The sequence below is a fragment of the Podarcis bocagei genome (genome assembly GCF_964188305.1).
Source record: "Podarcis bocagei genome assembly, chromosome: 5".
Taxonomy (NCBI): domain Eukaryota; kingdom Metazoa; phylum Chordata; class Lepidosauria; order Squamata; family Lacertidae; genus Podarcis; species Podarcis bocagei.
In genome coordinates, this window is record NC_138129.1 from 4,214,577 (window position 1) to 4,240,563 (window position 25,987).

The 25,987-nt window shown below is 47.5% G+C and overlaps 1 protein-coding gene across 3 annotated transcripts in view; it reads right to left on the reverse strand.

Annotated features, from left to right (window-relative positions):
• Positions 1-1,177: 1,177 nt before the first annotated feature.
• LOC308588105 (bactericidal permeability-increasing protein-like) overlaps positions 1,178-25,987 on the reverse strand; it is a 46,084-nt gene continuing 21,274 nt past the window's right edge. For 2 of the 3 annotated variants that reach the window (XM_081196387.1, XM_081196386.1), the window contains exons 2-16: positions 25,230-25,377; positions 24,094-24,208; positions 23,315-23,443; positions 21,649-21,804; positions 20,959-21,022; positions 19,547-19,607; positions 19,341-19,432; positions 17,575-17,754; positions 15,660-15,719; positions 13,756-13,923; positions 12,330-12,418; positions 11,033-11,075; positions 9,270-9,330; positions 8,253-8,329; positions 1,178-3,311 (exon numbers count right to left, since the gene is read on the reverse strand). In XM_081196387.1, coding sequence (XP_081052513.1) covers positions 3,258-3,311; positions 8,253-8,329; positions 9,270-9,330; positions 11,033-11,075; positions 12,330-12,418; positions 13,756-13,923; positions 15,660-15,719; positions 17,575-17,754; positions 19,341-19,432; positions 19,547-19,607; positions 20,959-21,022; positions 21,649-21,804; positions 23,315-23,443; positions 24,094-24,208; positions 25,230-25,368 — 1,488 coding nt within the window. In that variant the 5' untranslated portion in view covers positions 25,369-25,377 and the 3' untranslated portion in view covers positions 1,178-3,257. Of the gene's footprint in view, positions 3,312-8,252; positions 8,330-9,269; positions 9,331-11,032; positions 11,076-12,329; positions 12,419-13,755; positions 13,924-15,659; positions 15,720-17,574; positions 17,755-19,340; positions 19,433-19,546; positions 19,608-20,958; positions 21,023-21,648; positions 21,805-23,314; positions 23,444-24,093; positions 24,209-25,229; positions 25,378-25,601; positions 25,686-25,987 lie in introns of those variants that run through there. The other variant, XM_081196388.1, reaches the window with a different exon arrangement.

The following is a 25,987-nucleotide window of genomic DNA, read 5'->3' on the forward strand; positions in this document are numbered from 1 at the left end:
TTAAGTTGTATTTCAATCAATTTATTTTTATATCAGGTGTTAGCCGCCCTGAGCCCGGTCTTGGCTGGGGAGGGCAGGGTATAAATACAAATTATTATTATTATTATTATTATTATTATTATTATTATTATTATTATTATTAATGAGAGGGGGTGTTTTTTTGCCTGTTTGGCGGAGTGATGAGGCCGCTGCGTAAGCAACCACCCCTAAATTCTGAGAACCTACTCAACTACCAGCCAGTTACCAACACCCCTTTTGGGGGCAGAAAGTTAGTGAGCAGTAATTTCTACCATTCGCTAGCTTCTTAGAATTATGGGCACTTTTGCACCCCCAAACTATGGTACCCCAAATCTGTAACAATATGATGCATCCTGGGCAGGGATGTGGTAAGGCTCTATCAGAGGGACAAGATGGGCCAGCGTGGCTTCTCCCCTGGTTCTGCTGAGAGACCAGCTCCGCCAAACCTCTCCTTCCATCACCTGCAGCGGAGAAAGTGAAAGACAGCAGGGCCACTCCATCTGCTCAGCTTGGAGACCAAGGAATTTTCATCCCTCCTGTTTTCCATCCCAGCTGGTGTTTTACAAGAACTTTGTCACAAGGAGCCAGTGCATGAGTTTGCATTTTTCCTCCTTCCTCCCAGGCCTTTTTCCTTTCGTGCCATGTCTCAGCCTGTGAGAAAGGACTGTCTTTGGGTTTTTTTCTTCTTCTTTACCAGACATAGGCAAACTTGGCCCTCCAGATGTTTTGGGACTACAACTCCTATCATCCCTAGCTAACAGGATCAGTGGTCAGGGATGATGGGAGTTGTAGTCTCAAAACATCTGGAGGGCCGAGTTTGCCTATGCCTGTTCTTTACCAATTGTATGTAAATCTGTATATGGGAACTGTTTGAGAGTGGGATACAATGTTTTAAATAAGCACATGAATAACATTTGGGGTTGGGTGGGGAGGTAGAAGGCTGTAGCAAGTAGACTCTATCGGTCACCCCAAAATTAGTTGCAGAGAGAAGAAACACCAAAGTGCACTTATTTCACCTGTGCCACCTGCAGTAAAGCCCATCTCTCCCATATCAGTTTCTACAGCCACAGCAGGCGCTGTGACTCTCCAACAGTTTGACGTTTCCCCCAAAGAAGCACTCTCCCATTGCCTCCCAAGACAGTCAGATGCCAACAACTAGTTCCAACATTGTTTTATTTCTGGTGGCTTGAGGAAGGGGTCAGATAAATCTTATTTATTTCTTTATTAGCGTTTCGAAACCACTTGGCATTTAAAAACATCTAAGCCAGATACAAAAGCAACATGCAAAAACTAAAAACAGCATCATAAAAGCAGGTACACAACATGGAAACCAGTAAAAGCAGTCTTATAAATACAGAGTTTAAAAAGGAACTTGGTATTAACAGGGCAAAGGTTAAGGACATTCACGGCACAGGAGCAATGGTGGAAAATGCCAATTTTTCAGGCTACCCCACACTGTGATATTCTGTAGGGCGTGGTGCCACAAGTAGAATTTTCCCAGTTGTTTCCAAAAGGCGTTGTGGGATTACTAGAGGTGGGTGCTAAGAGGCAAGGGGGCAGGTGGAGGTGAGTGGCTGCCATTTCCTAGCAACAAATGAGCTAGCCAAGGGGAACCTCTCCTGACTTGGTAAGATCAATTGCTGCGCCAAAGCCGGTCCTACTGTTAGGCAGTGTGAGGCAGCTGCCTTAGGCAGCAGCTGCTGAAGGATGACAATTGTGGGATAACCAGCCTCAGACATCCAAAATGAAGGGGCTAATACCATAGAGTAAGCTGTCCAGCCAGGCTTAGCTAAGTCCTCTTTCCCTCACCTTAGGAGGAACTACGAAATCAAGCCTCTGTTCACCCCCAGACTGCATGTGAACTTTGGAGTGTGAGGAGCTCTGAGCTACTCCTTCCACTCACATGGCTTTAACAAGCCTCTCGTGAGTTCCTATAATACCAATAATCTAGGAACCTTTACCACTTTCCAACTAAGCTAAGTTTCACTGCCTGTGCAAATTTGCTGAAGCCCAGGAACCTGACCTTTGAAAAGTTTGTAAGTAAACCAATGTTTAACTGACCAAATGTGTTTCTCTTTTACCTATGCTAGGGGAAGAGGGAAACTTTTTAACTGTTAAAAGGGACATTTTTTGGAACTCACTTGAAAGGTCTAACAGCCTTGTTTTTGTGGCTTTAAACTCTGCTCGGGTTCTTGTCCCAAATTTGGATCTTGGCATCTAGGGATTCTCCCATTATATATATTAAGAAATTAAGAAAGTCTGGGATTTTGATTATTTGGGGTATTGAAGGGAAGATTGCAGGCCAATGGAAAAATACAGGCTAAGCTTCCCTTCTAAGCCAGGGCCTCACCTGGGATAGAGGCATTAACAGGACAAAGGGTGGTCTCTGACTGTAATAAATTATGATGATGGTGGACAAAGGGTGTTGATCTTGGGCCTGGAGAGACAGAAGGTTGCCAGGATAACTGGCTGTGAAGTGTCAGGAAAAGAGAGTCTTTAGAGCAAGGTGTGCTGGGAAGAAGAGAGAGAGAAAGAAGAGATCCATCTTGGGCAGGCTGTCTGAAGGCTATCTGGGAAAGATGCTTTTGACTCAAGTGTTGCAATGCCGTTGGGGACAAGCCCCTCTTGAAATGGCCATGCTGTAAGATCTGGACTCCCTCCAGGCAGACTGAATGTGTCCATATGTGAATAAACCATATTTCTTAAAGCTACGGCAGTCTCCGTCGTGTCTTCAATTCTCCAAAGGAGCACAGACCCGGGGCGAGTGCCTGGAACGCCCTGGTGTCTTGCTATCGCTCAGCAGAGGGTGGAGTTGGTACCCAGCTTCTATAACAATATTTTTCTTTTGCACCAAGAGGTGGAGGACAGGGCTGTGCGTGAAACGGGCTCTGTTCTGCATTTCCTTAAGCTATTCTGCTCTGCTCAGGTGGGGCAGAAGGCAGCATCCCAGTATCTGAAGGAAGATGCAACTTTCAGTCCTGCTGGCTTTTAGACGTGGAACTGGAGGGGGAGGCCATCTTGTCCTCTGGCTTCAGGCAGCAAAATGTTTTGGGCAGGCTCTGCACTGTCCCATCTCTGCCCAAACCTGACTTCCCCAGGAAAGGCCCAAGGTCCCCGCATTGTCCTTGATCACTGCCTCAAATGGCTCCTGAGCTTGCAGGGTGAGCATCTTGGGAAAAACCCTGAGGCAGGAACAGGGGGCGGCTGCCTTTCCTCTTCCTTCTGGGTGCCCCTTGCAGCTATACAGAAGCCTGGGGCTGGAGGACCAGGTCAGTGGCGATGAACATGTGTCCCTGCAGAGGGTGGAAAAACCAACAATGCTAAGATTCTGCTCTACCTCATATATCTCCAGTCTGCTTTACAATCAAGTTTTTAATGTTTGATGTTTTAGTGGTCTAAACCACTGAGCCTCCTGAGCTTGCCGATCGGAAGGTAGGCAGTTCGAATCCCCACAACGGGGTGAGCTCCCGTTGCTCGGTCCCTGCTCCTGCCAACCTAGCAGGTCAAAAGCACGTCAAAGTGCAAGTAGATAAATAGGTACCGCTCTGGCGGGAAGGTAAATGGCGTTTCCATGTGCTGCTCTGGTTCGCCAGAAGCGGCTTAGTCATGCTGGCCACATGACCCGGAAGCTGTATGCCATCTCCCTTGGCCAGTAAAGCGAGATGAGCGCCGCAACCCCAGAGTCGTCCGCAACTGGACCTTAAGGTCAGGGGTCCCTTTACCTTATATTTGTTGGAAACTCCCCAGAGTGGCTGGGGCAACCCTGTCAAATGGGCAGGGGGCAAATAATAAATTTATTATTATTATTAAGTGGGGGTTTTTACATTTAATTCCTGAACAATTTCTTCTTAACAGCTTGCAAAAAGAAGTTGTTCTTTCTTTTCCCTTCTGCATCATTTTTAAAGGCACTTTATACAATGAAATTCCATAGAAAGCTAAAGCACCTGCCCCCCCCCCAAAAAAGGTGCTTCTGGGCAGTCCCTGTTTTGTGGGTGAGATCCAGTCCTATACCAGCAGATTCAGACTCTGCAATTATAGTGCATTGGGAGGTCTTGCACTGCAAACCAATTTCCTCACCCCAAAGAGGACTTTTAGACATAAGGAAAGTGAAGAAACCTGTTTATTAAGCATTCTAGCTGATTTGTCTTAGGAGAGGCCGGATGACGTTGGGTCAAAGCCACAGTGTCCAGTGTGTTTCTCGTCATTTTCCTTATCACAAAAAGGCTGATCTGGAGGAAGCAGGTTTGTCACGCAAGACCTCACCATCAACGGTGACCGTGCCGCCTGATTTTGCAGGTGTGCCATTGAAAAAGCAGAAACCGCGACCATCTTGAAGCGTCTTAGTTAATCTGAAAGTGAGCTGTGACTCCAAGTCTTTCTGCATACTTCCATAAATAACGCATTATATATACAGTCGTACCTTGTTTTGTGGCCAGGATCTGTTCCAGAGCCCCGGCCACTAGCCGAAAAGGACACAGGGCAAAGCGCCGCTTCTGTGCACGCGCACAGAGTGGTTTGTGCTTCTGCGCATGCATGAAGCATGATTTAGTGCTTCTGCGCATGCGCGAGCGGCAATCCCAGAAGTAACCCATTCCGGTACTTCTGGGTTTGCCACGGACGTTTGCCAGAATGGACGCTAGACAAGGTGGACGTTCGTGGAGGTATAACTGTAAAGTGGTACCTTGGGTTACATATCATAGAATCATAGAATCATAGAGTTGGAAGAGACCACAAGGGCCATCGAGTCCAACCCCCTGCCAAGCAGGAAACACCATCAGAGCACTCCTGACATATGGTTGTCAAGCCTCTGCTTAAAGACCTCCAAAGTAGGAGACTCCACCACACTCCTTGGCAGCAAATTCCACTGTCGAACAGCTCTTACTGTCAGGAAGTTCTTCCTAATGTTTAGGTGGAATCTTCTTTCTTGTAGTCTGGATCCATTGCTCCGTGTCCGCTTCTCTGGAGCAGCAGAAAACAACCTTTCTCCCTCCTCTATGTGACATCCTTTTATATATTTGAACATGGCTATCATATCACCCCTTAACCTCCTCTTCTCCAGGCTAAACATGCCCAGCTCCCTTAACCGTTCCTCATAAGGCATCGTTTCCAGGCCTTTGACCATTTTGGTTGCCCTCCTCTGGACACGTTCCAGTTTGTCAGTGTCCTTCTTGAATTGTGGTGCCCAGAACTGGACACAGTACTCCAGGTGAGGTCTGACCAGAGCAGAATACAGTGGCACTATTACTTCCCTTGATCTAGATGCTATACTCCTATTGATGCGGCCCAGAATTGCATTGGCTTTTTTAGCTGCCGCGTCACACTGTTGGCTCATGTCAAGTTTGTGGTCAACCAAGACTCCTAGATCCTTTTCACATGTACTGCTCTCAAGCCAGGTGTCACCCATCTTGTATTTGTGCCTCTCATTTTTTTTTTGCCCAAGTGCAATACTTTACATTTCTACCTGTTAAAATTCATCTTGTTTGTTTTGGCCAGGTTCTCTAATCTGTCAAGATCGTTTTGAAGTGTGATCCTGTCCTCTGGGGTGTTAGCCACCCCTCCCAGTTTGGTGTCATCTGCAAATTTGATCAGGATGCCCTTGAGTCCATCATCCAAGTCGTTGATAAAGATGTTGAATAAGACCGGGCCCAAGACAGAACCCTGTGGCACCCCACTAGTCACTCTTCTCCAGGATGAAGAGGAACCATTGATGAGCACCCTTTGGGTTCGGTCAGTCAGCCAGTTACAAATCCACTGAGTGGTAGCAGAGTCAAGACCGCATTTTACCAGTTTCTTTACAAGAATATCATGGGGCACCTTGTCAAATGCCCCATGCTTCAGGTTACATATGCTTCAGGTTACAGACTCCGCTAACCCAGAAATATGACCTCGGGTTAAGAACTTTGCTTCAGGATGAGAACAGAAATCAGGCTCCGGCGGCACGGCAGCAGCAGGAGGCCCCATTAGCTAAAGTAGTGCTTCAGGTTAAGAACAGTTTTAGGTTAAGAACGGACCTCCAGAATGAATTAAGTACTTAACCCGGGGTACCACTGTATATGCCACTTTTGGGCATTTATATTCCACTTTTTTCTGCAAGGAGATCAAGGTGCCATTCATGGTTCTCTCCCCCTCCTCCTCATTTAATCCCCACAACAACCCTGAGAGGTCGGTTAGACTGAGAGGCAGCAACTGGCCCAAGGTCATCCCCAGTGAGAGCTTCAAAACTGTGTGGGGATTTGAACCCTGATCTTAGTCCAACACTCTAACCACTACACCACACTGCCTCAGTTTGTTCCAAGCGCTGTATCCTTACACATTGTTTGTGAGGGCTGTGTGGATTCACCTCTTCAGGGAAGAAAGACATTTGCAAAATTCTCTGTTCCAGCTTTCCTCAACCAGTACAGCCTTCCAGATGTTTGGGCTGAAACTCCCACCAGCCCCAGTGAGCACAGCTGGCGCTAATGGGAGTTGTAGTTGGAGAAAACTGCTCTATTCTTTTATCATTTTCGCTGCTGACTCTTCCTAAAAGGCCCTCAGGCATCCTCAAAGTGCATCTCAAGTAGTAATAATAATAATAATAATAATAATAATAATAATAATAATAATAATTTATTTATACCCCACACATCTGCCTGGGTTTTCCCAGCCACTCTGAGTGGCTCCCAATAGAATATTAAAAACACGATAAATACATCAAACATTTAAAAACTTCCCTAAGCAGGGCTGCCCTCAGATGTTTTCTAAAAGTCAGGTAGTTGTTTATTTCCTTGACATCTGATGGGAGTGCGTTCCACAGGGTGGGCGCCACCACCAAGAAGGCCCTCTGCCTGGTCATATCTTGGTTTCTCCTCACAGAAGGCAACGCCTTGTGTTGACATCTGACCTTGGCATGCGACTGGGCTTTGTCTTGTCCAAACTCTCTTGGGTTCCATTTTGGATCCCAGGAGCCATCTTAGCTCCTGAACGGTGCCGTCAAAAATTCTGCTTCCTAATTGACCTTAATCACCCAGAAACACGACCTGGTCTGAGCATGACCAAAGGGAACCATCAAAGCTCTCTTGACTCCTGGAGCGGAATTAACGGCGCCGCATTTTGACATTTTTTGCCTGGTGACATTTGCAGCCTTCTCAGACTTTGCCCGAACGTGACAGACCTGCTTCAACTTAATCAGATCAAGCCATGAGCTGAAAAGACCAAAGCTTTGTTCTCTGCACCCCATTGTAAGCGACAATATCAAGATCCATTGTGCAAAAAGGAATTTCAGCTGTGCTTTCTTGGCTCTGGGGAAAATCAGAGTCCCTCTCTGGACTGAACACTTCCCTGGTCAGAACACCCTGTTTTGTCCAGATGATAAAGCCAGTCTTGAGCTAAGATCGCTGCTTGGCACCCTGCCTCACCTACCTGGGAGGAGGGCCCTGATCCCAACCCATGCTGGTTCCAGGTTCTCCTGTTCCTGGGCCAGACAGCCTCCAACCTGCAGAGTTCTGCCCCTCACTTCCATTCTCACCAGCTGCTCCTGCTGAACATGCTCTTCTTCCTCACTGCCATGGCTTGCTTGCTTGCCTGGCATTAAGGAGCGTATACCTGAAGGAGCGTCTTCACCCCCATCGTTCTGCCCAGACACTGAGGTCCAGCGCCGAGGGCCTTCTGGCGGTTCCCTCATTGCGAGAAGCAAAGCTACAGGGAACCAGGCAGAGGGCCTTCTCGGTAGTGGCACCCGCCCTTTGGAACGCCCTCCCACCAGATGTCAAGGAAATAAACAACTACAGTGGTACCTCGCGTTACAGACGCTTCAGGTTACAGACTCCGCTAACCCAGAAATAGTACCTCGGGTTAAGAACTTTGCTTCAGGATGAGAACAGAAATCTCGTGGCGGTGGGAGGCCCCATTAGCTAAAGTGGTGCTTCAGGTTAAGAACAGTTTCAGGTTAAGAACAGACCTCCGGAATGAATTAAGTTCTTAACCTGAGGTACCACTGTATCTGACTTTTAGAAGACATCTGAAGGCAGCCTTGTTCAGGGAAGTTTTTAATGTGTGACATTTTAATGTATCATTAATCTTTGTTGGAAGCCGCCCAGAGTGGCTGGGGAAACCCAGCCAGATGGCCGGGTACAATTATTATTATTATTATTATTATTATTATTATTATTATTGATTGCTCCTATCTTCTGGGTTGACAAAGTCTGGTTCACAAGCAAAGTGAAGCCGCCACACCTGTCCCGCCACTAGGAACTCACCTTGTTCATTATGACGGTGGCGTTCAGTAAACTGGAGCCGTACATGTTTGGAAGAGCAATCACTTGCTTCAGCCGTTCTACAGAAATGCAAACGATTTGTTTAGTTGAAAGTTTAACGTCGCCTTTCAGGGCACAGCTGTCCCAAGACACCCAACACCAGGTAAATAGCAGGAAGCAGTGGTGGTCACCAACCTCAATGGCTTTAAAAGGGAATTGGACAAATTCATGGAAGAGAAGAGGCTTATCGATGGCTTGGAAGGTGGTCAACTCTCCTTCCTTGGAGGTTTTTAAGCAGAGGTTGGATGGCCACCTGCCAGGGATTATTTCGCTGTGAATCTAAAAATAGGATCCCATTAATCTAAAAGGTTCATGGGATCCTATTCTAAAGCCCATAGAAGTGGTCTTATTCCAAGTCAGGAGTCATTGGCCATCTCGGTCCAGTATACCTGAAAGAGTGTCTCCACCCCCATCGTTCTGCCCAGACACTGAGGTCCAGCTCCGAGGGCCTTCTGGCAGTTCCCTCCTTGCGAGAAGTAAGGTTACAGGGAACAAGGCAGAGGGCCTTCTCGGTGGTGGCGCCCGCCCTGTGGAACACCCTCCCACCAGATGTCAAAGAGAACAACAACTACCAGACTTTTAGAAGACATCTGAAGGCAGCCCTATTTAGGGAAGCTTTTAATGTTTAATAGACTATTGTATTTTAATATTCTGTTGGAAGCCGCACAGAGTGGCTGGGGAAACCCAGCCAGATGGGTGGGGTATAAATACATAAATACATTATTATTATTATTATTATTATTATTATTATTATTATTATTATTATTATTATTATTATCTAGCTCTGTACTGTTGACACTGGCTGGCAGCATCTCTCCACGACTTCAGGCAGGAGATTCCAGGGGACTGAAAATGAGATCTTTTGCATGCAAAGCTCTATCCCAAATAAGGTGGGAGGTGGCAGTGGAAGGGGGACCCCCCCCCAGCAGAAGCAGGAGTGGAAAACTGTTCTGCACTCACTGTTGAGACTTGACATCCCTAAGTTGCTGGCCGCCTTCAGCAGCGTCTCCAAGACAGTCACCTGCGTAGCACAAAGACAGTGGGTTTGAAAAGTGGAGGAGTCAAACGGGGTGGGGGGGACACTCTAGAAATGTAGGGAAGCAGGGAGCTTTTCAGCCCGAGAGCCACATTCCCTTCTTCTGGGGGCCACATGGCAGCGCTGGGCAGGGTCAGAGGCCAAGCAGGCCGTTAAACTAATGCAAACTTTATTTATTCTTTTATTTCATAAAATGCACCTGGAACAACAACGTACATGTGAAAGGGATTTTTTTTATATATAAGATGTAACTGAGGTGCTGTTGGTAAGGTGAAAAAAGTAGCCAGCTGGAAGAATGGTTTGACGGCAAGTGAAGGTTGTCAACTGGACTCTACATGAGAAATGATTTGGCTATGCGAGGAAATAATGGTGGAACAGGAGCGGGAAACCTGATTTTTAGGAATTGTACAGTCATACCTCAGGTTGAAGTTGCTTCAGGTTGAGCGTTTTTGGGTTGCGCTCCGTGGCGACCCGGAAGTAATGGAACGCGTTACTTCCGGGTTTCGCCGCTCGCGCATGCGCAGATGGTCAAAATGGCGTCACACGAATGTGCAGAAGCGGCAAATCATGGCCTGTACATGCGCAGGTGCGAGTTGCGTTCTACTCTGGATGCAAACGGGGCTCCGGAACGGATCCCGTTCGTATCCAGAGGTACCACTGTATTAAATGAAATGAATTTGGTTTGATTTGTAATAATTTGGAAAAATAATAATAAAAACATTGGGGGCGAATCGTTTTCCCCAGGCGTCTGGCCCTATCTATCTATCTATCTATCTATCTATCTATCTATCTATCTCTATTACTTTTGAGAACCCGGACGTATAGTTTTAAGCAGTGCTTTTTTTTCCTTAAAAAAATGTTTAGGGGTATTCTCATTTCCCTACTCATATTGAAATACTGCCCCTCAATGAGGCCAAACATAGATTCACAAAAAGTTGAGGGGTATGCGTACCCCTGTGTCCCCCCAGAAAAAAGCACTGGTTTTTAAGGAGGGAAGAGTGTGTGTGCACTAGGGCGGTTCATAAAAAAAACTTTTTTTTTCTTTAAATGCCTGCTCCAAAGGTCTTCTCTTACTACACTTGGGATTATACGGCTATATCTGAAATTTCATGCGTATCAGTTAATATATTGACCCTGCTCCACTGAATTGAAATTTCAGCCTTCACACGACATAGGAAAACAGCCAAGTAAACAGCTATTTTCGTGGAGGACAGTCAAGATATTAACTGATATGCACGAAATTTCAGATACAGTGGTACCTCTGGTTGCGAACGGGATCCGTTCCGGAGGCCCATTCGCAACATGAAAAGAGCACAACCTGCAGCGGCGCATCTCTGCATGCACGGGTTGCGATTCACCACTTCTGCGCATGCGCATGATGTCATTTTGCGCTTCTGCGCATGCACGAGCGACGAAACCCGGAAGTAACCCTTTCTGGTACTTCCGGGTCGCCGCGGGACATAACCTGAAAGGACGTAACATGAAGCGGACGTAACATGAGGTATGACTGTATAGCTATATAATCCCTAGTGTAGTAAGATAAGACCTTTGGAGCAGGCATTTTCAAAAAAAAGTTTTTTTATGAACCACCCTAATGTGGACAGCTAGGTGCATCTCACAATCCCAGTCTCCAGATTCCAAGCACCACCCATTCCTTCGTCCCCCTGAGCTCCTCCTCTATACTCACCCTGATCTCGCCAACCTTGGACCATTCCTTGGACAGGCGCAACCTGCAGGGTACACAGAAGGATGAGAAAGCACCAAGTCGGGGTTCATTTATGCCAGGGGTCCCCAAACTAAGGCCCAAGGGACTTGTTTATCCGGCCCGCAGCAACACCCGCCGCCCGCCGCCCGCTGCCACAGCCCACTCTTACCGGTGCTGCACTGCGCGGCTGCCCACTTCCAGGTCGGAGGAGCACCGGAAATGGCTTGTGCACATGCGCAAGCATTATTTGTGCATGTGCAAGCATTATTTCTGGTGCACATCTGGGTCGGAGGAGGCCCCTGCACATGCGCACAACCTATTTCCGGTGCTCCTCCGACCCAGAAGTGAGCCGGAAATAGAATGTGCGCACGCATATGGGCACACAGTCCCCCACCCTCCGGCCCGCCGCGCGATCGGCGCTGGAGACACCGGCCCGAGGTAAGTTTGCTGACTCCTGTTTTATGCTCTTGGGAACATTTGCTTCTTCATTCCATTTCTTATATCCCACCTTTTCCCTCCGGTTAAACTCAAGGGGGTATATGCCTTGTTCTCATTTAATCCTCACAACAACCCTGTGAGGTAGGTTAGGCTGACAGGCAGTGACTGGACCCTCAGGTCACCCAATGAGCTAAATGGCCAAGTTGGGATTTAAACTCCCGTCTCCCAGGTCCTTCCATCTGCACCCAGCAATGCCAGGGACTGAACTCGGAGCTTTCTGCATGCAAAGCAGGTGCTGATGGGCAGGGGCAATTAATAATAATAATAATAATAATAATAATAATAATATTTATACCCCGCCCATCTGGCTGGGTTTCCCCAGCCACTCTGGGTGGCTTCCAACAAAACACTAAAATACAATAACCTATTAAACATTAAAAGCTTCCCTAAACAGGGCTGCCTTTAGATGTCTTCTAAAAGTTTGGTGGTTATTTTTCTCTTTGACATCTGGTGGGAGGGCGTTCCACAGGGCAGGTGCCACCACCGAGAAGGCCCTCTGCCTGGTTCCCTATAACTTGGCTTCTCGCAATGAGGGAACTGCCTGAAGGCCCTGGCGCTGGACCTCAGTGTCTGGGCAGAATGATGGAGGTGGAGATGCTCCATCAGGTATACTGGACCGAGGCCCGTGCAATAATAATAATAATAATAATAATTGCGTGGAGGCCCGCATTAAAGGTGAGAGAACAGCAGGCGGGAATCCTGCGCTAATCCTGGGGATTGGGGAAGGGGGGTGCGGAATAAGAGGAAGACCCTGGAGCCATAGAAGAGGAGCGATACTCACTTTTTCAGGGCCACAGAAGCCCCGGCATAGCCAAGGGACTTCCCAGACATCCCTGGCTCAAGAAGGGGTTGCCCCGTGAGGTTGGCGTCCTGTAAGCCAAAGTGAGAGAATAGACAGAAGAGGATGAGCAGAGTCTGGGTTGGGTGATGCATCTAAGGCCGTTCATGCTTCCTGTGCGCATCGGGGAATGGTATGTAGGAATAATCGCTGGGTTGTGGAGCATGTCGGGATCTCCGCTCAGCCAAGCTCATCTTCTGGAATCGCCCTCCCGGCGAATAATTAACGGCCTGAGCCTTTGATGAGGCTCCAAGGCATGTTCCCCCATTCAGCAGAGAATCCAAAACAGCATGCGGAAGTGATGAGATTTATGGCTACATGCTATGCTTTATTTCTAACCTACGCAGACAGCAAAGAAATATACATCCTCTCCCTGTGACAGCAGAGAGCAACTGAACCAAAGAACAAAGGAACAGAGAAAACAGTATGCCACATCCGTCTCCCTTCTCCCGTGAGACTTCCAATAGCCTGGACTGTCTCGGGAATGTAAACAGAGCCTTGTGACTCTAAGCAGCTGCTCAGTTGCAAACAGAAACTAGCAGAGCACACTTCCGCCTGCGGACAGGCTCAGCTGTCTGCACGCGTGACCTTGGGGTGTGGAGCACACTCCCCCTCACAGATAAGGCCACAGCTGTCTGAACATCTTACCCTCTGTATAAGCTTTTGGGGTCTCAGTAGTCTGCCGTGTCCTGTCTGTGACCTTTGTCTCTTTCGTCATACATTGTGCAAGGGGAAAATGACGCGGTGGAAACAGGTGCCAAAGTAACTTTGTACCACCCCACGATCTCGGGACTGGAAGATGTGTAAAGGTCACAGCCCAAAATATATCTGCCTGGGTTTGCATATTGTGCCAATAAAAGGAGCCTCAGCAGAGCTAGCCGGCAGCTTACTTGTGCACAGCTCACCTGCATTATCAACTCCTGCCTCATGTCCTTCACTTCAGGTAGGGCAGAAGGTTGGGAGCCAAACGGCAGGTGGCGCTAAACCAACAATGGAGGAAGCTAGAGCCAACGGCAGCGAGGGTTGACTCGTTCGGGCTTCGTCCCCATCCACCCTGAGCCGGGGAGGGAAGAAGCCGACAGGCAAGATCACTCTCTGGGCTAGCTTTAAGTAAGAAAGCAGGGGCAGCCTCCCCTTACAGCTCCCAAAAGCACACTTATAAAATTGTAGAGCTGGAAGGGACCCTAGGGTCATCTAGTCCAACCCCGTATGAAGCAGGCACTGTTTTGCTGTGCTAGTAGCAGCAGAAGACCTGTTGAGGCACACCTCCCATCCTTTAAGACGGTTCACATTGCAGCCTCTCCCCACCATCTCTGAGAAGGGCAGGGATCTCTGTTCCTCCACCACCACCAGCTGTTAAGATGCTTACAATATTCAGCAGGAACACGGAGGCCAGGCTGGCATTCGGGAGGATGACAAAGGCCTCTGCAGACGCAAAGAGCGTGACCTCCACTCCAGTGGGCTGGAAGCGTATCTCAGGTTCCTTTTGGGCAGCCAGGTGGAACTCCATGGGCATATTTGGAAAGAGCTCGTTCAGCTGCGGAGGGGAGAAAAGAGAGGTGCTGTGATGGAACGGGTGTTTCATTACGATTGGGTCAGTGGCGCGGGGAGAGATCAATATTTCTGCGCCCGGGGGTGCTTCCACATGAGAATTATTACGGGACGCCAAAATATTGGGAAATTTTGGAACAGGAAGGGGATAAACTGAAACTGCAGAGTTTTGAGAAATTAAAAGTTAAAGTGCGAGACTGGCTTCAGTATTATCAAATAATGGAGGTTTACAAGTTGGACAGGAAAATTGGCTTCCAGGTGGAAAAATCAAAATTAGAAACAGAACTGTTAGAACCCAATACTAAGAACTTGTCAAGAATGTATAACTTGCTGTTGAAATGGAATACACAAGATGAAACAGTGAAATCAGCTATGATAAAGTGGGCACGATTTCTGTTCTCATCCTGAAGCAAAGTTCTTAACCCGAGGTACTATTTCTGGGTTAGCGGAGTCTGTAACCTGAAGCGTATGTAAGCCAAGGTACCACTGTATAGACATACCAAGCATAGCTAGCTAGTGCAGATTATTAATTAGCTAGCTCCTCTTCCAATACCGCACGTTCCTCCAAACAATGTCTAACATCAAAGAAGTTCAGAAGGTGTCCTGCATCATCACTTCCTTCCAACAAATTAAAGGCTGTTCACAGCCGTCAAAGAGCAGAACAAGAGATAGAGAGGGGAAGTAAACAGCGGCAGGAAGAAATGACCATGTCAGATCACTAAACTCCTCGAAATATAAATATCTTCCGGAAAAGATTGCCCCTACAGCAGGGGTTGTGCTAGAAAAATGCAAACTGTGCTGCTGATATAAGTAGTGTGACTCACGCAACACGTTGGCGATTAATATACACAGAACAATATTTATACATTCTTTATCAACCTGAGAAAAATACAAAACATAAACAAAGCCACAGAGACTTGCGAACTACCCAGCCTAAGATGAACTTATAATGTCTGGTTTCAACAGATTTTCCAAAGGCTTAACTCCATCTTTTAGATAAGTTCATGAAGATACCAACAAAAGGCAAGTTTGGTGTTATTCACAGTACCGAGAGATGCTAGTGGAGTTGTAGACAGATGTTAATGAAGTTGTAGTTATAAGTTCATTTTAGGTTGAGTAGTTCTCAAGTCTCTGTGGCTTTGTTTATGTTTTGTATTTTTCTCAGAAGGTTGATAAAGTATGTATAATTATTGTTCTGTGTATATTAATCACCAGCCTACAGCAGGGGTTGGCAAGATTTACCTCGCCTGGGCTGGTTCACTCCCGCGGAAATCGCTCCGTGGGTCTGCGCAGATGCAATTTCCACTGCAGCGGAAGTGAGTCTCCGCTCCGCGCTGCGCCAGTTTAGCGCAGTGCACGGGGACTCGCCGAGCGGGTGGCTCGGTTCGGGGGCAGCTCATGGGCCATTTAAATGATGCCCGTGCACCTAGGACATGAAAATTTTATGCAGCATCAACTTTGGCTGTGATTCCTGTGCTGCAGGGGGTTTGACTAAGAGACCTTTGTGATCAACTCTGCAATTCTATGATTCTACGACACAACAAACAAAACCTTTTTGTGGCCCATTGCTCCAAAAGAGAGAATATTTCACGAGAGAAAAGATTTCACAAGAGATTTTCAGCTTTACATTTGGCTCTTGTGGCTGGGTGGGTCAATCACATTGCCCTCTGTTCCTCCCCACCCCTGGCAATAATTCCCCCACCTTCACAAGACTGAACTCACCTCTGGTACAAATATCCCCACATTCTTGGTGTTCAGACGCAAAGGCAAACTTTTGGGAACCTGAAACGACAACGTGTGTGAATGTTTGATTGGGACAGCCCCAGTTTCCAGGCTGACGCACTGGATTTGCTCTCCGTAATCTTTGGAGATCAGGGACCACCCACACTTCTTCTTGTCCTGGGCCTAGAAAGGTTTTCCGCTTGTCCTGTGTTGTCTAGGACCAGGTATGTGCGGTCTTGCCTTTGCCCCACAGTTCTCACTTGGATGAGCTGCTCTTTAGTGCTAAATTGGAACAAACAGCCATCCACGGAAAACCCAATTGCCATTTGTTCAGGGATAAATATCACATTTCTCCAGGAGAAGGGGGGGGGCAATCGGAGGTGCAATGGCAGGGCTACATTTGGGGGGGGGGCTTTGCAACCAGCAACAAGGTCTGGGCAACCACTGCTACACCACCTCTTATTTTGATTAAAATTGCTGTACCGGATTATCTCACATGCCATAGTCACTGCCATAGTCACATAGGTGTGAATAAGTATTTTCTATGCCTTATTAGTTTCGAGTTATGGTTGCGGGAGTTAGAAGCTTCATTCGTTCCATAGTAGAGCCACACTTTCAGAGGTTTGAATCAGCCCTAAGAGGGGTTCAGGCAAGGATCGGCTTGCTGTACATTGGGAAAATTCCTGACATGTCCTGGTTTTGGGGTGTAAGCATAGTGTCCGGGGGGAATTTAGCTGAATAGGCAAAATGTCAGTGAAAACCTGGCAATGCGATGGAAAAAGCACCCGAAACAGCTCCAAAAGCTTAAAATCACTATTTTGGGGGGATTTGGGCTTGTTCCCCCCCAAAAAAACTGGTTTCCTAATAAAAAAAGCTCACACATTTTTGCGGGAGTCAGGAATTTTACTTTTTGAAATATGGCAACCCTATGGCAAGTCAAGACCTATCAGACCCTGAGAAGTTGCCTCTTGCCAAGTCAGGACATCAGTCCATCTAGCTCAGAATTAATAATTATAATTAATTTACGGAGCACTTCATATGAAGCATCTCAAAGAGCTTTCACAACACAATAAAAACATATATGAAACAATGCGAGAGAGTTTACTTTTACCTTTGACCCTCTATGTCTGTGTGTCTGTATATCTGATTGTCTGCACTCATAGCAGCTCTCCAAGCAGGGACGTAGGAAGGGGGGGGAGGGGGTGGCCCACCCCGAGTGTCATCCCGGGGGGGGGACAACCCCCCGGGCAGATCGTCACACTGCCCCCCCGGGCGCCAGTCGCCACACCAATCACCCCCCTGAGTGCCAATCACTGCACTGATCACCCCCAATGGGCGCTGATTGCTGTGCCGATCACCTCCCTGGGACGCTTAATAATAATAATAATAATAATAATAATAATAATAATAATAATAATAATAATACTTTATTTATACCCCGCCCTCCCTGGCCAGGGCGGCTAACACCAGTAAAATTACAATAAAAACATAATAAGGGGGGGGGGACCAATTTAAAATACAGGTTAAAAATACAATTTAAAATGCAGCCTCATTTTAATAGTAGCCCATAGATCAAAACCATAAGGAGAGGGCAACATAATGGTCAGACTGAGTCCAAACCAAAGGCCAGGCAGAACAGCTCTGTCTTGCAGGCCTTGCAGAAAGATGTCAAGTCCCGCAGGGCCCTGGTCTCTTGTGACGGAGCGTTCCACCACGTCGGGGCCACTACTGAAAAGGCCCTGGCCCTAGTTGAGACCAATCTAACTAGGTAGCTCCGCCTCTGTCTCCAAGGATTTGGGCCGGGGACTTTTCAGCCTCGTAGCCTATCAACTGGTGACGCCAGGATTCGAACCTGGGACCGTGTACCTGTGCCTTGTGGCCTTGACAGGCCCTGTGCACATCCACACCTCCTTACCATGGCATCCGTGTAGTTCACCCTGAGTGCCCCTGCAGTGTAGTACACAAAGGCAGCTGAGTTGGCGACGAGTTCAGAGATGCCCAGGAGGATCATGGAGTCTGTCTGGTTGGGTAAGAGGAAGGGGGCAGGCTGGAAGGGGCCGCTGTGGAGGGTCTTTCCAACCGTGTAGAACTGACCCTAGGAGAGAAGAGGAGGGAAGATGGTCAACTTGTGGAGGGAGCTCCACAGATTGCCCCCTGCCTCATGTCGCAGGAACACCCCCCCAATCATTCAGTTTGTACAAACTTCACACACACTCACACTCACACTACATACGCTACGCTTCTGTTATAAATTCATAGAAAATCAACCATACATCGGATCTGCACCGTTCCACTTTTATTTTACCCCATGAAGGAAGGACTACAAAATGGGGAAGGTTTGATACAGGACAGCCATAATCCCTTGAGCATACCAGCACATACACAGGAGCCCTGCCCAGTTGCTATGCCAACCCTGATGGTCCTAGACAGAAGACCATCAAGATCACAAAGAACTTGCATATAGGAGTGGATTCAGCAGGACTGGAACAAAGGACAATGATCAGCTCTTCCCTCTGGGGGCAGGAAACTGCAAACTCCCCTCTGTCACCTGGAAAGTACTCATGGGGAGCGGGAAAGGGGGAACCAGCCAGGTAACAGGACACTCAGGTTACCACCACAACTCCTCCCTCAACCCCTTCTTTTTGTGATGTAGTCTTAGGGGTGTAGTTTGGGGGATTAGTAACTAATTAAAGTTAGGGGTCTTCTTTTGTTCTGGGCTTCCATTTTGCTTCATCTTGTTGCGGGTGAGAGTCCTGTCGCGACAGTATTCAATAAAGGCCAAGCCTACAGGCTGCTGTTTTGCTCCACGTTATCCTAGTTGGTGTCTTTGTTTTTGTCCAAGGGAGCCCTCGGATTTTCCGTTAACACTCAGAAAGAAGGAAGAATTTGTAGGCACATCCCAGGTATGAAACCTGTTGCAAGTGAAAGAAGGCAGTTTCTTCTACATGTGGTGGACATGTGACATAAAGGTAAAGGGACCCCTGACCATTAGATCCAGTTGCGGCTGACTCTGGGGTTGCGGCGCTCATCTCACTTTATTGGCCGTGGGAGCCGGTGTACAGCTTCCAGGTCATGTGCCCAGCATGACTAAGCCACTTCTGACGAACCAGAGCAGCGCATGGAGATGCAAACTGACAAATACTACTTAGAAGTATTTGCTGCCTGCGTTGAAATGTAAGTAAATCTTTTCTCTTTTACTAAAATGTGTGGTTTATTCTTAGCAGCGGGGATAAAGAAGGGAAAGGGCAGCAGATCACAAGCAAACAGTGATAAAAGGTGTAACTGCCTAATTCCTAGCTTCCAGTAGGCTGCAAAAGTGTGCAAGTGTTTTTACTCTGCTAAAAGGGCTCCACGGCCTGTTTACTCTCGTATTTCTCACACACAGGAGGCTAAAATTTAAATTTACCCATTGAATTCTCAATCCATCTCCATCAAACCACCTCGCCAGTCTCTCTTGTTTTGGACAACCGCTCTGGGAATTGTTTCCCATTCCACCTTGGGAAGGCCGCACAGAAGCAGCTATTCAATCTCACAGTGCTACAAAGCTCTACCTACTTTGGGACCAGGCTTCACCAGAAGGCTGGGATGGAAAGGTTTGAAAAAAGGCTTCGCAGATCTACAGACAATCTGAAATGATCTGCTGGATCCCTGCTGCCTCCATCCCTGCAAGGTTATCATTACCTTCAGGTCCACATTGCATCGATCCACATCAATCACGGGCTTTTCCACCAAGGAGTAGTCTATCCCTGCAATGGGGTCCAACTGGGCCGAGACTGGAAAAGGACACGGAGAAAGCCAATGTTTAGCAAGGTGCAGACCAGTGTGCCAGAAATTATTCCCAGAAGGGTGATTTTGACCTGGTAGCTCCAGGCATACAAGGTTCTTACCATTCATGGTTTTCAGGATTTCTGCAATCTTGTCGATTCCTTTCTTGACCTCTGAACAGAGCTGGAAGGGGAGAAAGCCCATAACATTCAGAGGGATGGACAGTGAATGTCACCTGGAGTTCTCTTCCCATCACAAAGGGAGAGGGGAAGCTGGAACCACCTGAAAGGGGGGACACTTAGGAAGGTAGGAAGTGAGTCTGACTATTGGTGTATCCAGATGAATACGGCCTACACTAACTGGCAGCAGCTCTCCATAATTTCAAACAGTTCGGGATCTCCCCCATCCCTACCCGGGGATGCACCAGGGATTGAACCTGTAGCCTTCTGCACGAAGAACAGATGCTCTACTGCAGACGGTCTGGCCAGAGTTGTGCATGCTCTAGTTTTAGAAGACATCTGAAGGCAGCCCTGTTTAGGGAAGCTTTTAATGTTTAATAGACTACTGTATTTTAGTATTCTGGTGGAAGCAGCCCAGAGTGGCTGGGGAAACCCAGCCAGATGGGTGGGGTATAAATAATAAATCATCATCATCATCATTTCCTGCTTGGACTACTGCAATGCTCTCTACGTGGGACTACCTTTGAAGGTGACTGGAAACTACAATTAATCCAGAATGCGGCAGCCAGACTGGTGACTGGAAGCGGCCACCAGGACCACATAACACCGGTCCTGAAAGATCTGCATTGGCTCCCAGTATGTTTCCGAGCACAATTCAAAGTGTTGGTGCTGACCTTGAAAGCCCTAAACGGCCTTGGTCCTGTATACCTGAAGGAGCGTCTCCGCCCCCATCGTTCAGCCCGGACACTGAGGTCCAGCTCTGAGGGCCTTCTGGCGGTTCCCTCACTGCAAGAAATGAGGTTACAGGGAACCAGGCAGAGGGCCTTCTCGGTAGTGGCACCTGCCCTGTGGAACATCTTCCCTTCAGATGTCAAGGACATAAACAACCGTATGACCTTTAGAAGACATCTGAAGGCAGCCCTGTTTAGGGAAGTTTTAAATGTTTGATGTTTTATTGTGTTTTTAATATTCGATTGGAAGCTGCCCAGAGTGGCTGGGGAAACCCAGTCAGATGGGCGGGGTATAAATAATAAATTTTTATTATATTACTATTCCGCTCTGGGACTAGGTGATTGCTCCACCACAAACATATGCATTTAATGCTGGGGGCAAAGGATCCTGTGGCTCTCCCAGATGTTGAGGGACTCCAACTCCCATCAGCCCCTGCAGCCAGCATGGCCAGTGCTCAGGGATGATGGGCATTGTAGTCCAACTGCCTGCACAGGGCTACAGTTTCCCTGTCTCTGATTTAATGTACCAGGGCTTCACACGCAGAGCAGGGCAGGGCAATGGAGACGGGCAGCAGTAATAAGGTCCAGCTTTTGTCCTTCAACTAAGAAGTTCAAAAATCATACTTGTTGATTGACTTCTGACTTCAGCATGTCCCTGAGAGCAGACGCTGCAATGTTGTACAGCCAGCTGTGGGAGAAAGAAGCAGCAAATGTCAGTATGATGGCTAATCTAACACTGCTGTTCTTCCAACCTAGAGGAGGGGCTTTGCAGTGCTTTAAGCAAGAGAGGTGCCCCTTCTCTGTGGGACATCGCCCAAGCTTTGGGTAGGGAAGAGAGATTAGATTTTGGTTTATGAGCCTCATGCTCTACTACTGGCTAAGCTATTCCAACAGCGGCAATGTGTTACTTTAAACCACATGAGGGTACTGTTTGTTTAGCAATATAGCCAGCACTTGTTTATAGCCTCTCTTTTTAAGCTAACTCCACCCCTAAAAGCTGATCCATTTTCTCTCTTTTCATCTCTACCGATCCTGTAAATAGTTCCTACCAAGATAAATCTGCTTCTGCATGAATAAAGCCTTTGAACTCCAGAAACTGTAAGTGATCATTTCAATCTAACTCACTCAAGTTACAAGCTCTTCTTAAAAAAATGGTCCATTAGCTCAGTCATGGCTCTCTAGGGTGTCTATCCCACCCCTATTTGAAGATGCTGGAGACTGAACCAGGACCTTCTACAAGCAAAGGAGGTGCTCTCTCACTGAGCTGTAGCCCTTTGCCTTTCAGTGTCTAGGAAAATAAGGAATTAGAGGTACCTGGTTCCCCCGTAGAATTTCAACCTGAAGTCCCCCATGGCAGAACGGCAGCTTTCATACCACACCTGAAGCCGTCCTTCATCGCCTCTGTCCACTCCCATGACAGTAGAGATGGTGAGCCGGTCGATGCTGATGTCAACAGTGCCACTGTCATCTCTGTAGGGGAAAGATGCAGTCATTGCATCGGAATGAGGCAAGGAGACCAGTGATGGTGTACAGCCTCTTGAAGATGGGATGGAGAAACTGAAAGGGTGTCTGGGCTGGCTCTGTTCCCCAGGTAGATGGAGCACAATGCCCAACCAGAAAGCCTGCAAGAGGGATGTGATGTGCGTCCTGATGTGAAGGAAAAGATGGCCGCCCCTTCCATTTCCAGGTAGAGATGTTGACTGGACCAGCAACTGAATGCTTTTTCAGCCAGGATAGCTGCAAACACACAAAAGCACACAGCTTCCCCCTAAAGAATCCTGGGAAATGGAGTTTGCACCTCACAGAGCTACAGTTCCCAGAACTAAGAAATAATACTGAGAGTTACAAATTACAATCTAAATAAGAATATTAAAAAATGACGAACACTGGTGGAGGGAAGTCACATAAGTGTTTGCATTTTTGTATTGTCGGTATTTGAGTTGGTGTAATTGTAAGGGACGCGGGTGGCGCTGTGGGTAAAACCTCAGTGCCTAGGGCTTGCCAATCGCATGGTTGGCGGTTCGAATCCCCGCAGCGGGGTGAGTTCCCGATCACATGGTCGGCGGTTCGAATCCCCGCGGCGGGGTGAGCTCCCGTCTTTCGGTCCCAGCTCCTGCCAACCTAGCAGTTCAAAAGCACCCTTAAGTGCAAGTAGATAAATAGGTACCGCTTTATAGCGGGAAGGTAAACGGCGTTTCCGTGTGCGGCGCTGGTGCTGGCTCGCCAGAGCAGCTTCGTCACGCTGGCCACGTGACCCGGAAGTGTCTCCAGACAGTGCTGGCCCCCGGCCTCTTAAGTGAGATGGGTGCACAACCCTAGAGTCGGACACGACTGGCCCGTACGGGCAGGGGTACCTTTACCTTTACCTTTTAATTGTATGATGTTGGAGGAGACTCTTGAGAGTCCCATGGACTGCAAGAAGATCAAACCTCTCCATTCTGAAGGAAATCAGCCCTGAGGGCTCACTGGAAGGACAGATCCTGAAGCTGAGGCTCCAAGACTTTGGCCACCTCATGAGCAGAGAAGACTCCCTGGAAAAGACCCTGATGTTGGGAAAGTTGGAGGGGACAAGGAGAAGGGGACGACAGAGGACGAGATGGTTGGACCACGTTCTCAAAGCTACCAGCATGACCAAACTGCGGGAGGCAGTGGAAGACAGGAATGCCTAATGTGCTCTGGTCCAGGGGGCCACGAAGAGGCGGACACGACAAAATGACTAAACAACAACAACAACAACAATTGTGTGGTTGTATGTGCATTGTAAATAATAAAATACTTTAATTTTAAAAACAACAACAATACAGTTCCCAGAACCCATAAACTACAGTTCCCAGAATTGTTTGCAGGGAGGAGCCATGTGTTCTGAATGTACAGTGTGGATGAAACCCCAACAGCGGCAGCAGGCGGCCAAAACTCTCCCTCCTCCCAGCTCCGCTGCTTGGAAGTCGAAAGCAGCTCCCTGACAGCAGGCAGTTCTTACCCTAAAAAGGATGCCAACTTCCAGTTACCGCTCATCAAGACTTTGGCATCTTGGACGGAAAGGTTGACACCCGTCCCAGCAGCAAACTCAGCGCCTGCCTGGTTCACCTGGAATTCGGTGACCTGGATCCTAAAAAGTTGAACAGAGAGACATGAAGAAGGGTCACTTTCCTGCTGAACATTTCCTTTTCCTTTTTTTTTTTAAATTTTCAAATCCTTTATTATTTTATTCACGTAATATACATACTTTACAACAAACAACTCCAAAATAAACAGACAACTCTGAAATAAAATCATATGGAACAAAACCATAAGTCTCATGTTTTCATTTACACTGATTTCCTCTCTGGTACCTTTACTTGATAGTTCTTGCTGCTTTCTGCTTTCCTTATAGAATCTTTATAGAAATTTAAACCTCTTAAATCCTATACCAATTTTTAACAATTTCAATTACTCCCTTCACCTCCCTCCCCCACAGGTGCTCTGAGATTTAACCCAGGAGCTTCTGCATGTGAAGCACATCCTTTACCCCAGCCTTTCCCCATGGGAGTAAGGCACTGGGGTCAGGGGGTGTGTCTAGATGTCCTTTGGGTTCCCCTCCAGCCAACCCAACTCAGGATTTCTTGCTGTGTCTTCCTGTGAGCTGCCAGTGGCCAACCAAATCCAGCTCTGATAGGGAAGACGAGGAGGAGGAGTTGGGGGCGAAGGTTGTATTTGGGGGCACTCTGGAGGTCCAGAGCCAAGAAGAGGGGAGGTGGGGAACCACACACTCTCACTTACCCAGAAACAGAATACCGCACTTCCCCAGCAAGCGGAACAGTGTAAGAACCATTTATGTTGTGGAACGTTTCGTCCTTCAGCGCTGACTTCAGTATCTCGATTCCAAGTTCCTTTGCTGTAAAGAGGGGGAAAGGGGCAGAATCAGAGAGGTCTGCCTTCCTCCTCTCTCCCAATTAACCTCCGTCTCCAGTGCTCAGTGTTGAGAAGAATCCCTGACCCCGCCCCCTCAGGTTTGGGCGCTGAGATCTGAGGTTCTGAGGTTCTCCTGGACTGACAACCCTGGGGTGTGGGTAGGTGAAGAATACCTTTGAGAAATAACTGCACAAAATCCTTTCCATACATACACACATGCAAGCAAGCAACCCCCTTGCCCCACAGGAAAATCCAATGGTTCCCAAACTTTTTCAGGCCACCCCCCTCATCCCCAGTGACCCAACCCCAGTGCCTTTTTTTCTGGGGGGGTCACATACCCATAGCTGTCAACGTTTCCCTTTTTTAAAGGGAAATTCCCTTATTCCGAATAGGATTCTTCGCAGGAAAAGTTGGCAGCTATGCGCACACCCCTAAACATTTTGTGAATCGTTGTACTTTTGTCTATTTCCTGTATTTATTTTCCCCAACTTGAACTATAAAACAGTGATTTTCTTGAGTCAAAATGAGAGTACCCCTAAACATTTGATTTTTTAAAAAAGCACTGCCGTACCCAGGAAAAAACATTTTTGTTTCAGAATAGCGGTTTGCATAGCCCACTAAGGAAGATAATAGCGCAATAAACTTCAAAGCAGTAACAATTAATTGCACATTTATTCAATTAAAACTATTTAGTTTAATTAATTCGACAGAATTGATGAACTTGATCCAGTGATAGCAGCTTTTAAAAGTCTGTCGTTTGCACCTCTGGTGCCCCACGCCTTGCCTCTGAGGGTCTCCCTAGGTAATCCTGCCCCCCAGGCGGGTAGGACCACCACCCCCCCTTTGGGAACCACTGCCTTAATGCAAACATCACATTCTTAAAAGTACTTTCTGCACCAACAAGTTCTCATTTGAGCATTTCTGGGAGACTCTCTCTCTCTCTCTCTTTTTAATCTCCCGTTTTGCTCAAGGCCAAGTGCGGAGATCGCCTTGAAGTCACGCACCATAATTCAGCCCCTTCTGGGTCACTTGGACCTTCAAGCCTCCATCCGCTCCCATTGCTGTCTGCACGCAAGAGGCCAAAAGAGCCATAGAAATCGGCCAGAGCATCCTCTGTAGGCCCAAGGTGCGTGCGAAGGTCATCTGCGTTACCTGGAGGAGAAAGGGGGGAAAGGTACTTAAAACTATGCTGTATGAGAAATGCACCTGGTAGACGAAAAAATGTTTCTGAGAGTTAGTGATCTAACACAGAGCCCTTCCTGCCTCTGTTCCTTCCCCCTCCCTCGCTCTTGTTAAGTTCTTTGATGATGTGAGAACAGTCTTTAATGTCCTAATCAGTTGGGAGGAGGTGAAGGCTCCCCCCTCGCCTTAATCACCTGTGGAGGATACAGTAGTTCTGGAAAGCTTCTTTGATGTTGGAAATTATTGTGGGAAAGTGAGTGGCTATCTATAAAATCGGATGGTTTTTCAGAAGCTTCTGCATGGACTGATAGGCCGCAGGGCTGTGCAAACTGAAGCTACCAGGTGGAGTCACTTTGCCGCTTCTTGAGGGCTTCCAAATGGCAGATAGAAGTGCATGCTTGGTATGTATATATTGCTTGCTGTTTTGAAATAAAATCTTCTTCTTCCCACTCACTTGTGTTTTGCATTGCTTCTGAATCTCCATTTTTAAAAGAACCACCTTGCATTTGGCAAAGGAGCACAGCTGCACAAGAACTATCTCAAAGTACTGAATATTTTTGATGACACCAATGTAGATGCT